At 47.0% G+C, this 12,740-nt stretch overlaps 5 protein-coding genes across 5 annotated transcripts; 1 reads left to right on the top strand and 4 right to left on the bottom strand.

Annotated features, from left to right (window-relative positions):
* Window positions 1-3,700: 3,700 nt before the first annotated feature.
* Window positions 3,701-4,554, top strand: F5147DRAFT_746958 (uncharacterized protein; the record flags this gene model as incomplete). Its single annotated transcript, XM_041439899.1, has 3 exons — window positions 3,701-3,941; window positions 3,971-4,314; window positions 4,531-4,554. 3 exons carry the CDS (start codon window positions 3,701-3,703, stop codon window positions 4,552-4,554), a joined length of 609 nt encoding a protein of 202 aa, XP_041289934.1.
* A 128-nt stretch (window positions 4,555-4,682) lies between these two features.
* F5147DRAFT_776609 (uncharacterized protein) lies at window positions 4,683-5,409 on the bottom strand (the record flags this gene model as incomplete). The annotated part of the gene is made up of 4 exons (XM_041441877.1): window positions 4,683-4,823; window positions 4,928-5,153; window positions 5,224-5,295; window positions 5,372-5,409. The coding sequence occupies 4 exons, from the start codon at window positions 5,407-5,409 to the stop codon at window positions 4,683-4,685; spliced, it is 477 nt and encodes a 158-aa protein (XP_041289933.1).
* A 1,804-nt stretch (window positions 5,410-7,213) lies between these two features.
* F5147DRAFT_776608 (uncharacterized protein) lies at window positions 7,214-7,999 on the bottom strand (the record flags this gene model as incomplete). Its single annotated transcript, XM_041441876.1, has 2 exons — window positions 7,214-7,859; window positions 7,920-7,999. The coding sequence occupies 2 exons, from the start codon at window positions 7,997-7,999 to the stop codon at window positions 7,214-7,216; spliced, it is 726 nt and encodes a 241-aa protein (XP_041289932.1).
* Window positions 8,000-9,728: 1,729 nt separating this feature from the next.
* Window positions 9,729-10,703, bottom strand: F5147DRAFT_708794 (uncharacterized protein). The gene is made up of 2 exons (XM_041438152.1): window positions 10,480-10,703; window positions 9,729-10,419 (listed from the first exon to the last, which is right to left on the bottom strand). Exons 1-2 carry the CDS (start codon window positions 10,557-10,559, stop codon window positions 9,780-9,782), a joined length of 720 nt encoding a protein of 239 aa, XP_041289931.1. The 5' UTR covers window positions 10,560-10,703; the 3' UTR covers window positions 9,729-9,779.
* Window positions 10,704-11,269: 566 nt separating this feature from the next.
* F5147DRAFT_312099 (uncharacterized protein) lies at window positions 11,270-12,319 on the bottom strand. Its single transcript, XM_041429169.1, has 2 exons — window positions 11,994-12,319; window positions 11,270-11,933 (listed from the first exon to the last, which is right to left on the bottom strand). The coding sequence occupies exons 1-2, from the start codon at window positions 12,086-12,088 to the stop codon at window positions 11,294-11,296; spliced, it is 735 nt and encodes a 244-aa protein (XP_041289930.1). The 5' UTR covers window positions 12,089-12,319; the 3' UTR covers window positions 11,270-11,293.
* Between the last annotated feature and the right edge of the window lie 421 nt (window positions 12,320-12,740).

Genomic DNA, 12,740 nt, shown 5'->3' with positions numbered 1-12,740 from the left:
TTGTGTTTGACCCCTAAGCATCGGGGACAATTCTCCTCTACTCGGATGATGATGATGCTATGGGGAGTCCAATATTTATGTAGATACATAGAAATCCGGAACCCTATAGGTGAAAGTAGTAGCACAATATTTCGGATCTGATGTCCTATGTAATAAGACATGATGTACTGCGGACTATGGGAATACATGTAATAATGCGGTTGACAATGTTAGTGATGTGAAAACAAGTAACTATGCACCTAGTGGGGCTAGTGCAATGAGACTAGACATAGGTAGGACAAGTGCGCATGACATCCGATTGGCCAATGCGAAACCCAATGTCCAATGTCCGATGTTTTTCAGGTTTGGTGCGTATTAAGTCGGATATGATAGGGAATAATTTGGGTAATGATTAGCATTCAACATGCATCGGAAAATAGACCTCTATGAGGCCACAAGGACTCCAAGTCCTACAGTGTGTACCTTACATCTTTGGAAAGCATGTTATGCCTTGCTGCAGAGAAGCCTTTTCTCTCATGACAACCAGTCAAAAACCTTTCAGCAGACCTGGACTGGTGGAAGACTTTGCTCGAAAGTGCGTTCATGGGATGCACAATACCTAGACCCCTCATGTTGCATGACCCAGCGGCCTTTTCAGATGCAAGTTCAGGCATTGGAATTGCTATCATTGTTGGAAATAGATGGAGAGCATGGTGACTGTGCAAAGGTTGGCAAACACTCAATGGATCCAAAGACATTGGTTGGGCAGAAGCAGTCGGCTTCGGACTCCTCATTCAGCATATTATGCGGGGAGGGGGATCAGAACATCACTTCAGAGTCTACAGGGACAACCAGGGAGTCATTGAAGAGTGGAAGAATGGTCACAGCAGGAACTTGGCAGTCAATGCAGTGTTTCGATGAATCTTTTCTCTTATCCATGATTCCTCAGAGCATTACTCATTCCACCCAACATATGTTGCAAGCAAGTGCAACCCCACCAATGACCCATCCAGAGGAATATACAGCAGCACAGAGTTTCTGCTCCCGACCCTCCCAATCCCAATTGCACTCCAACCATACATCATTGATCCGTTCATCATCTCCATGAATGCAGCAGACTATGACACAGTCAGCCACACATCAGTCACTGTCACATAAACTCCTCTCATTTATTCCAATAACAGCTTTGAGAAATGTGACCACATCATCACAGATTCCCTTGATCATGCCCGTGAACATCAACAATGCACTCACTGGTAACACGCGCTCTAAAGCCATTCTCCCACCAGAGGTACCAGCCATCCCCCAACCATACAAACAAGGTCTCATTCCTACATCTTCTCAATTACGCTGTAGAGATACAACAATTGCTGTACACTACACGAAGTAAGTGTTTAGCAATATACAAATGTTGTGGTCGTGCACAGCCTAGTCTGCTATACTTGCAAGACAAGTGCGTTCGACCCGAGGGGTTAGCTATTTGGAATGGTCTGTAGTTAGTGAAACGATAAATGGTCAAAAGTCCGAGCGTGAGAAACAAAGTCCGAGGGTATATCTACGATGTCCGACGCCAAAGCGTCGGGTCCGATGTTTTTGGGTTTTGGGTTTGGGTTTAGCGGGTTAGCGGGAACGGCGATAGCGAATGTCGGGAAAGTGAGCGGTATGCAGATGTATGATAATGACGGGTATTTCGGATAGAAAGAGTGGTAATATTTGCAATGTCAACTAAGAACTATGAAATATTGGGTTTGACCACTAAGTATCGGGAAATGGCTCCCTACTACTTGGATAATGAAAATACTCGTAGTCAGTCCAATATATATATAAGTATGTAGAAATCCGGAAGGCCATAGGCGAAAGTAGCGGCCGATGATTTCGGGTCCGAAGTACATGTAAACTAACACGAGGCGCTGCGGATGATGGGAAAACATGTAATAGCGCTTGCTACAACGTGAGTAATGTGTGAAATAATCAACTACTCACCTAGTGGGGCTAGCAAGACAGGACGGGACACAGATAGGACAAGTGCGCGGGAAAATATCAGGTCCGATGCAGCTAAAACATTAGGTCCACTAGTCAAAGTGTCGGGTTTGCGTCGGATTGTGCGGGTTACATCAGATAGTGACGGGCATCGAACATGTATCGGGAAATCAGTGAATACGAGCCTAGTGCAAGCTCGAGTGCTACAACACCCTCACTGTTTAGCATGAGATTGGCTAAAGCTGTGGTTCCCATGACAGTCTAGGTTAACAAACATGTTGGATGGAAGCTGCTTGGCAATCACCAAAGAAGACCTTCAAAGGGTCTTGACAGTAATGAATCTGTCATGGGCACCAAGTACAAGAGAGTGCTATGGAGCCAGTTTGCTTGTTTTTCATGTCTTTTGCGATGAAAGGAACATACCAGAAGTGCAGCATTGTCCAGTTTACACGCACACGATGCTGAATTTTGTGTCAAGTTGTGCCGGATCATATTCTGGGAAGACTTTAGTGAACTATATTTATGCTATAAAAGCATGGCACACATTACTGTTGAAGTTTGAATCATTCACTTACCTATTTTGGATAGCATGGTCCGTGCGCAGTTGCCATTAGTATATAAGTAGCCGATGTAGCACTCGAGCTCACGCTAGGCTCGTATTCACTGATTTCCCGATACATGTTCGATGCCCGTCACTATCTGATGTAACCCGCACAATCCGACGCAAACCCGACACTTTGACTAGTGGACCTAATGTTTTAGCTGCATCGGACCTGATATTTTCCCGCGCACTTGTCCTATCTGTGTCCCGTCCTGTCTTGCTAGCCCCACTAGGTGAGTAGTTGATTATTTCACACATTACTCACGTTGTAGCAAGCGCTATTACATGTTTTCCCATCATCCGCAGCGCCTCGTGTTAGTTTACATGTACTTCGGACCCGAAATCATCGGCCGCTACTTTCGCCTATGGCCTTCCGGATTTCTACATACTTATATATATATTGGACTGACTACGAGTATTTTCATTATCCAAGTAGTAGGGAGCCATTTCCCGATACTTAGTGGTCAAACCCAATATTTCATAGTTCTTAGTTGACATTGCAAATATTACCACTCTTTCTATCCGAAATACCCGTCATTATCATACATCTGCATACCGCTCACTTTCCCGACATTCGCTATCGCCGTTCCCGCTAACCCGCTAAACCCAAACCCAAAACCCAAAAACATCGGACCCGACGCTTTGGCGTCGGACATCGTAGATATACCCTCGGACTTTGTTTCTCACGCTCGGACTTTTGACCATTTATCGTTTCACTAACTACAGACCATTCCAAATAGCTAACCCCTCGGGTCGAACGCACTTGTCTTGCAAGTATAGCAGACTAGGCTGTGCACGACCACAACATTTGTATATTGCTAAACACTTACTTCGTGTAGTGTACAGCAATTGTTGTATCTCTACACCGACCTACATGATGTATTTGCTACCTCGTTCGTAGAATATCACTGTGATGTCTAAGTTGCATGGCCGGTTCACGCTAGGCATGTCATGACCTCTCGTTACGTTAGATGCAACTACTGCTGGGATTGTTACTCCCTATGTCTATAACCTTGCCCGTTTGACTGCTGGGGCCCGACTTTTCTTCAGTTACATGGCCAGCCATGGAGAGTTCGACAGGATGAATTGAAGGCAGTGTTAGAAGGAGCAATGGAACTCACCCCGGACACATCCAAACACATGAAATGGGAACCCTTTTCTATGAAACTCATTCTCAACATTCATGCACATCTAGATCTTTCCAAGCATCTTGACACCACAGTCTACACATGTCTGACAATGGCTTTTTATGCCCTGTGTTGTTTGGGGGAGCTCACAGTCAAATCGTTAAAGGCCTTTGATCCGAAGAAGCATGTGAAATGTTCAAATGTAGAGATGGATGTCAAAGACCGCCATGACCTTCTCATGACAAAGATCTTCCGTGCACAAAGACATTGGACAATGGCCAAGGAGTATACTGGGCACAACAAGACAATCACACCAATCCAAAGACAGCTTTGCTCAATCATTTTGCCATTAACAATCCAACATCTGAATCTCACCTTTTCACCTGGAAACATCCAAAAGGAATGAGGCCCTTGACACAGACAGAATTCTGGAAACGAGTTAGCGGAATAGTAAAGGGAGCACACTTGGGAAACCTGAAGGGACATGGCTTGCACATTGGAGGGACTCTAGAGTACTTGTTGTGTGGGGTCCCATTCAATGTGGTCAATTTCATGGGGAGATGGACCAGTGAAGCTTTCACAGCGTATTTGCACAAACATGTGCTGATATTGGCACCATATCTGCAAGTATCCTTGGCGCTGGAGCCATTCACTCATTATACCATGCCTCTGATGAGTTAATAAGGTATGTTAACACTTCGCCCTTCTCCTTTGAAGTGGGAGTCCAGTCTACACCTTGACACGTCACAGGGCTCCTTCTGTTTTGGGCATGACAGCACATCCTGGATTTTCTCTGCAGGTTCAAAACAATGTTTCGGGTCACAAAACTCTTCAGGTTTTGAGCCCAATAGCTACACAATTGTATAATGACTATTGTATGAAATCAGATGTATTCAGCAGTCGAATAGAGATGATTTCTTGATCTTTACCTCGAAATCTGTCAGCAATGCATAGAATATAAACCTCCCCTAAATATCAAAAACCCCAATGTGATTCTAGTGATGTTCCGGCCCGGCTTGGCTCGAAAGCCCCGGCTTCGGCCTGGCTTCAGACGGCTTGGGCTCCCAAAAATCACAAGCCGGGCCAAAGCCCTCGACAATGGCTTGGCCCTGGCCCGGCCTGGCCTGAGCTGCGGCCTGAGTACGAAAATGAGTAGGTAAATGAAATCAATGATTAAGAGGTATATAGAACAAAAATTAAACAATATTATGTTATCCAGTAGATGAATGACATAACCTACGCTGCGTACACCCCACAATGTTATTGAGTAGCTCCACCACACCATTCCCAACATCGCAAATGCCATGCGTAAACGCCCAGTGCACATCAGCAACTGCTGACGTGGCTCGGACGAATACGGACGACGGATGAGAGCAGGAGGAGGGAAGAAGGCGAGGAGGAGAATGAGGGAGAGGAGATGGACGAGACGAGCTGGAAGGGAGACATCAAGTAATGCAAACCAAACCCTAAAATATCTATGAAGACATACAAAGTTAGATGTAACAATAAATTTAAGAGATGAACAATACTACTCACCAGCGGCCAAAGCCAAAAGTAAAAAATTGGAGATCACTGCGCATATGACCGCAGTGCATCGTCAATCCAACGCTGAGGATTAAATGTTGAAACATGAACGTCAGACCCAAAGGTGAGAGGACAAAAATGCAACTCAAATAAGACATACCTCGAAGCATAACCTACGCCGTGTACACCCCACAACATTATTGAGTTCTTCTTGTACACAAGCCTGCGCATCTGTATGAGTGGCAGCAGCCATCATCATGATTGTGATTGCGGATGCAGTCGAGTGGCAGCAGCCATAGCGATGGTGTGGTGATGGTGAGGCGAAGCAGAAGACAAAAGTAAAAATAGAATCTGGCACTGGAAACACAAGTCCGAGGCAATACATAATACACTAAAAGCCCCGGCCCGAGCCGCCAGCTCCGGCTTTGCAAAATGGTGGGCCAGGCCAAAGCCCTAAGCAGGCCATGACTTTGGCCTGGCTTGGCCCGGCTCAATGGGGGCCGGCTTTGGCCAGCTCACGGCCCAAAGCCGGGCCATGCACATCACTAAATGTGATTCAACAGCCTCTGAAGGCATCATGTGGCTGTGGGATAATAACCGGACCTTGCTGGACCTTGCTAGACTTACCAGTGCGCTTCCATCAGCAAAAGTGCCCAAGTATTGTGGCTCGGCTGTGCATGAGGGACTTCCCTATGAACCCTGAGTGGTTGTATGGCACTGCGGCACTGTGCGGTGCTGTACAGCCACTCAGGGTTTTGATGATGTAGATCTACGTTCTCAATTCCCTGGCCAATAATGTCAAGGATCTGTTGGCAGCTATCATCGGGTCCAAGCCATCAACGGACGGAACATATTGTGATTTTTCCGGCTAAACGCGTAGTGCTATTGATAGGATTTCGTCTTGATGCGATGAGTCGTATATTATTCGGAAATGAGAAATGTAAGTCTTACGATCGTTCACCATGACATTCTTTTGCGCAACCCTCAATCACTATATGAACCGGACATCTCCGCTAACGATGAACTTACCCCCCATTGTGGATTATGTAGGTGTATCTGATTCTGCAAAGGATCTGATACGATGGACATTCGCAATATGTTGATTTTTGAGGGTTGTATCGCAGTTGGTGCATAAGCTTGGGCTTTTCTCCCTTTGTGTGGTTACTTAGGCGGCTCAGATGAGGGCTGTTCCCTGCCATTGCCCTACCCAACATATATTTGCAATGGACTATTGCCCCACTTGATTTTACTCTTTCCTCTGCTGGCGGGCGATGTTCTCTTCCCCTCTCGTGGTCCGGCCTTGAACACTTCTGGCACCCCACTGGTTGTTTTTACTGTGACCATCATCGATCACCCTGATTCTTCCACTGCCGACTCCTTATGGTCACCCACCGCTGTTCTCACTGGCAACCCTGCTCCACTTCATCTGCCTTGGTTTCTCATTCCAGAGGCTTTTGGTGAAGATCTCGCTCGTGACACCCCTACTAATTTATATTTGATGAGGATCATGTCACTTGCACTGTCGCTTTGTAAGGCAGACTCTGTGACCACCACAGAGAATGAGGGTGAGCGAGCAAGGAGGTAAAATTTACAGCAGCAGAGAAGGCTGTAAAGTTCTGGGACGTCTGAGCTACTGACGGAATCAAAGACGTATGAGTTCGATATTTGATATCGTTTTGGGTACAAAGAAATGACAAAGACAAGAAATACATATCATGAGCCTGCGTCCAGTTATTTCTAATGTTCTGTTTCTTCCAAGCCATGACTGGTGAGTATTTGAGTACCGTCCCCGCTGCGATTTTGGTGTCTATTTTGTCATGAGTACGATAGGTCGGCTTGGGCTTAACATAGAAGGGCCCAGGCCCACATAACATTGACCTAAGCCAGCGCACTTCGTGATTACAATGTTGACCTATTGAGTGAACTATCATTGTTTGAAATGTCTTCGAGATAACTGCTATAGTATACACAATTCTTCTACGCCAATTTGCACTTCTTCTTTCTACACCAACTTGCATTTCTTCTCAACATCCGCAAGAAGTTGGGCCCATTTCCCGCCATTCCAGGAACTGATCCTGGCCCACTCATCTTCCCTCACAACTCGTTTGAACCACAGCAAGTAACAAGCGACGACGATGTCTGCATACGAAAAAGTGTCACCCATGAACCACTTTCCGTCTGTCTTCTGGTACCATTTGTAAACAGTATTCTTGTACCCCTTCTCTAGCAGGGCCCAATCTTCATCGTAACTCTTATCCCAAGGCAGCGTGATGTCTATGGAATGAGCTTTGGTGAAGAACTTCACACTGCGGGGACTCATGATGTCCGTGGAGCGTACCCAGATGGACTTGATAGAAGGCGTAATGATCTGGTCCAAATGGGTAGAGTTGAACTCGCGGATCAGGGATTCTGAGTTGTTAGGAAAAACAGGCTTCTTGGGATATGTCTTCTCGAGGTAGGAGACGATCTCGAGGGAGTCGGTGATGAGGGCACCAGTGTTAGGGTCGCTGAGGACCGGGATGGGGTAAACATCCATGCCGTCTAAATGTTTGTCTGCCTTTGCACCGATGGCCTGCATAGCGGTCGAGATGTCTGCATACTCGACCCAGACAGTCACGAATGGAAGACCCTTGTAGCTCAAAACGAACCTGAGACGTAGTAGACTTTGGTCAGATATCAAAGTAACATGCAGAACATAAATTACTGACCTCGGCTTTGCGGGGTTGGGTGACCAGCTAATGCCTGGTAAGTTGGAGACGATATCATATAGGACAAGTGTCTGCGTCATGGTGTACTAAGACGTGCGGTTTGAAGTGCTACGGCCAATCTTGAGACTCTTTTTAAAGGCTGAGGGGCTTCATTGGTAAGCATCTGAGCTTGGTTAGCATCCTCGAACACCGGAACTATACCTCCATGCAGCATGGATTATGGGCGATGTAGTACCACCGCAGTTGGAAAGATTGATAGCGATAGAACCAGAATAAAGAGACAGCGTCGTGCCAGCGATATTGAAAATCTGTTTAAAGACTAAGCGGCTTCATTGGTTAGCATTCTTGAACAGCGAAACTATACCTCCATGCAGCATGGATTATGGGCGATGTACCGCCGCCGCAGTTGGAAAGATTGACACCAATAGGACCAGAATAAAAAGGCGCCGTCGTGCCAGCAGAACCAAATACATATGAGAATGAGAAAAAGCTTGCACCTTGTTAGCAGCCAGTGGTGTCATCAGATGCTGCGTTGGAGTGCCTGACCTCCTCTAATGGGGGTATGAATTAGAAATGCAACCAATTGGGCGCATTACGGTTACACGCACGCATAGAGTATGGTGTTGGTATTGATCCTTGATGCATACTAGTAAGAGGCCCAGGACATTGAATCATCGAGAAGAAGGTTCACTTACAGGTGCCAGAGGTTATAGTTAATCAGCTCCCAGCAGCCCACTACACACAAGGGAGGCAGCCATTCCTTCTTTGTGGCCTGCACTTGCACATTCTACAAAATGTGATGCGCGCTTTGTGGTTGTATAAGTCTAGATGACTCAGCCTGACTGACCGTATCTATGTTAGTACAAGGGGTGACCATCGGTCGTTGCTTTATTGCAAAGGCAGACTTTTATACACTATACCTGCACCAATGTCCCTTCGCTTCCTCTTCAAACTCGACGGCTTTTGACACGGGACATATGGTTGACGAATGAGCAAAGAGATCTGTTCTGAAATCGAGAACTGTGCGAGAGAGCGAAACCTTGGCAGCCTTTGAGAGTAGTCGCCAATGAATCTGTTTGCGTTTCACTGTCCAACAGGAGCAGTAAGGATGAGAATAAAACGTGATTCGTCGAATACAGTGGCTCTTGAGCAGTTGGACTTCGACGAATCGACGATGTAGAGCTGTTAATAACGCAAAATAGGTTTTGTGGAGAGAAGAACGCACGTTCGAGGCAAACGCGAGCCCATCAGCCAGTATGTGCGCCGGGAAAAGAAAAGCGAGAGCTTCGTCAATGTCTGTTTCACAGCCACAATGAGAATAGGCAACACACAATTGCCGTCACTGAGAGGTTCTATTGGTTCCTGTGAGAATAGCGTGAGACAACAGTGGGTAACAGGAGGACAGTGAATATTGTTTGCATATCGTGAAGTCACCCCCAGGTAGAACGATGTAACCGTTTTATTTCCAGTAGTTTTTATTGTTGTATTGTTGTATTGTCGTGATACCTGGGGACCAATTCATGAAAAGTACAGGTGGTCGCCACACAGCACTGGAACGAAAGAACGAAAAAGGAGCAATGAGAAGTGATAACAGGATGTGAGCTTGCGTCAGTGTTCTACGGCGTGCTGGAAGAGCAACTTGGAGGTCAAAAGGATTGCAAAGGTGGACACAATTGATACCGAGCAGTCCGAGCCGGCAGCTATTTGTTAGTCCAATCCTGGCTCAGGGGGTCCAGGCCCACAACATTGACCTAAGCGTGCACACTTTGTGACTATGATGCTGGCTTGCGTTGACCTGTGGAAGGAACTTATCATTGTTTGAAATGTCTCCGAAATAAATGTGATAGTATGCGCAATCCTCTACGCCAATTCGCACTCCTTCTCAACATCCGCAAGAAGTTGGGCCCATTTCCCCCCATTCCAAGAACTGATCCTGACCCACTCATCCTCCTTCAAAACTCGTTTGTACCACAACAAACAAGAAGCCACGATGATGTCTGCATACGAAAAAGTGTCGCCCATGAACCACTTCCCGTCTGTCTTCTGGTACCATTCGTAAGCAGTATTGTACCCCTTCTCTAGTGGGGCCCAGTCTTCACCGTGAGTCGCATCCCAAGGCAGCGGCATGTCTATCGAACGAACTCTGATGAAGAACTTCGCACTGGCGGGACTCATTATTTCTGTGGAGCGTGTGAAGATAGGCTTTACACCAGGTACGATGAATCTGAAATGGGCAGAGTCGAACTCGCGTATCAAAGATTCTGAGTTGTTGGGAAAAATGGCCTTCTCGGGATATGTCTTCTCGAGGTAGGAGGCGATTTCGAGGGAGTCACTGATGAGGGCGCCGGTGTTAGGGTCGCTGAGGACGGGGACGGTGTAAACATCCGTGCCGTCTGAACGTTTGTTTGGCTTTGCACCGATAGCCCTCATAGCGGTTGAGATGTCTGCGTACTCGACCCAGACAGTCACGAACGGAAGACCCTTGTAGTTCAAAACGAGCCTGAGGCATAGTAGACCTTGGTCAGATATCAAAGTGACATACAGGACATGAATTACTGACCTCGGCTTTGCAGGGTTGGGTGACCAGTTGTTGCCTGGTAGGTTGGAGAGGATGTCATACAGGACAAGTGTCTGCGTCATGGTGTACTAAGACGTGGGGTTTGAAGTGCTGCGGCCAATCTTGAAACTCTTTTTAAAGGCTGAGTGGCATCATTGGTAAGCATCTGAGCTTGGTTAGCATGCTTGAACATCGGAACCATACCTCCATGCAGCATGGATCATGGGCGATGTACCGCCGCAGTTGGAAAGTTAGCAACCAAGTGGTGTCATCGGAAGCTGTGTCGGAGTGGCTGACCTACCTCTAACGCGACGCGCATTATGGTGGGGTATGATTCAGAAATGCAACCAAGGCGCATTACGGTTACCTCCACATATAGAGGTACAGTATATGATAGTGTTGGTATTGATCCTTGATGCGTACTAAGAGGCCTAGGGCGTTGAGTCATCAAAAAGAGGTTCACGTACGGGTGTCAAGTGCCCGCCAGATGTTATAATTGATCAGCTCCCAGCAGCCCACCACACACAAGGGAGGCAGCCATTCCTTCTTTGTGGCCTGCATGCATGTACAAAACTTGATGCGCGCTTTGTGGCTGTATAAGTCTATGCATCGATGACTCAGCCTGACTGACCGTGTGCACTGCTATCTATGTTAGTAAGTTAGTTCAATCAGCTCAGGCTCAGGGGGTCCAGGCCCACACAACATTGACCTAAGCCAGACGTGTGGTGCTCACTTCGTGGTTACGACGGTGGCCTGGGTTGACCTGTTGAAGGAACTCATCATTGTTTTAAATGTCTGCTATAGTACACGCAATCTCCTACGCTATTCCGCACTCCTTCTCAACATCTGCGAGAACTTGAGCCCATTTCCCCCCATTCCAAGAACTGATCCTGACCCACTCATCCTCCTTCAGAACTCGTTTGAACCACAGCAAATAACAAGCTACAATGATGTCTGCATACGAAAAAGTGTCGCCCATGTACCACTTCCCATCTGTCTTCTGATACCATTTGTAAGCAGTATTGAACCCCTTCTCTAGTAGGGCCCAGTCTTCGTCGTAAGTCGCATCCCAAGGCAGCGGGATGTCTATGGAACGAACTTTGATGAAGAATTTAGCACTGGCGGGACTCAATACTTCTACGGAGCGTACGAAGATAGACTTAAAAGCGGGTAGAATGAGTCTGATATGGGTGGAGTTGAACTCGCGTATCAAGGATTCTGAGTTGTTGGGAAAAATGGCCTTCTCAGGATATGTCTTCTCGAGGTAGGAGGCGATTTCGAGGGAGTCACTGATGAGGGCGCCGGTGTTAGGGTCGTTGAGGACGGGAACGGTGCAAAAATCCGAGCCGTCTGAGCGTTTGTTTGGCTTTGCACCGATAGCCCTCATAGCGATCGAGATGTCTGAGTATTCGACCCAGACAGTCACGAACGGAAGACCCTTGTAGCTCAAAACGAATCTAGGGCGCAGTAGGCTGGTCAGATACCAAAGTGTGACATACAGAATATGAATTACTGACCTCGATTTTGCGGGGTTGGCTGAAAGGTTATTGCCTGGTAGGTTGGAGAGGGTGTCATACAGGACAAGTGTCTGCATCATGGCGTACTGAGACATGGCGTTTGAAGTGCTGCGGCCAATCTTGAAACTCTTTTTAAAGGCTGAGCGGCATCATTGGTAAGCACCTGAGCTTGGTTAGCGCATCGATGTGTTCTTGAACTATATATCTGTGTATAGAGGCAACCGTATGGCGTGGATTGTGGGTGACGTACCGCAGCAGTTGCAAAGTTAGCAACCAGTGGCCCATCATCGGATGCCTGTATGTTGGAGTGGCTGACCTCCTCTAACGCGTTATGGTGGGGCATAAATTAGAAATGTAACCAAGGCCCTGTGACGCATTACGGTTAGCTCGATACACGGAGGTACAGTATAGCGTTGGTATTGATCCTTGATGCTTACTAGTCTACATTGGGCAGAGGCCTAGGACATTGAACCGTATCAGGAAGACGGTTCACATACGGGTCTCAAGCGCCTGCCAGAGATAAGTTGTGCTTGATCAGCTCCAGATAGCCCACGACACATGAGGAAGGCAGTCATTCATTCTTTGTGTCCTGGACTTGCACATTGTACAACTGTTAAGTGTGATCGCGCTTTGTGGCGGTATAAGTCTAGATGATAGCCTGACTGACCATGTGTGCCGTACTCCTGGAACGCTGGCATCTTCACATCATCATTCTCTACCGAAGCCTGCTTTCTATATTATCTTGCT

The sequence above is a fragment of the Suillus discolor genome, assembly GCF_016758755.1.
Source record: "Suillus discolor strain FC423 chromosome Unknown F5147scaffold_50, whole genome shotgun sequence".
Taxonomy (NCBI): domain Eukaryota; kingdom Fungi; phylum Basidiomycota; class Agaricomycetes; order Boletales; family Suillaceae; genus Suillus; species Suillus discolor.
Note: the sequence above shows the minus strand (reverse complement) of the source record. Positions and strands in the feature narration are given on the sequence as shown.

What these genes read in the sequence shown, in the direction of transcription:
- F5147DRAFT_312099 (XM_041429169.1), bottom strand. Translation starts at nt 12,088, where the DNA reads ATGTCTCAGTACGCCATGATGCAGACACTTGTCCTGTATGACACCCTC. An exon ending in GCCAACCCCGCAAAATCGAG is followed by an intron (nt 11,934 to 11,993) that starts GTCAGTAATTCA and finishes ACTGCGCCCTAG; the next exon opens with ATTCGTTTTGAGCTACAAGG.
- F5147DRAFT_708794 (XM_041438152.1), bottom strand. Translation starts at nt 10,559, where the DNA reads ATGACGCAGACACTTGTCCTGTATGACATCCTCTCCAACCTACCAGGC. An exon ending in CCCAACCCTGCAAAGCCGAG is followed by an intron (nt 10,420 to 10,479) that starts GTCAGTAATTCA and finishes ACTATGCCTCAG; the next exon opens with GCTCGTTTTGAACTACAAGG.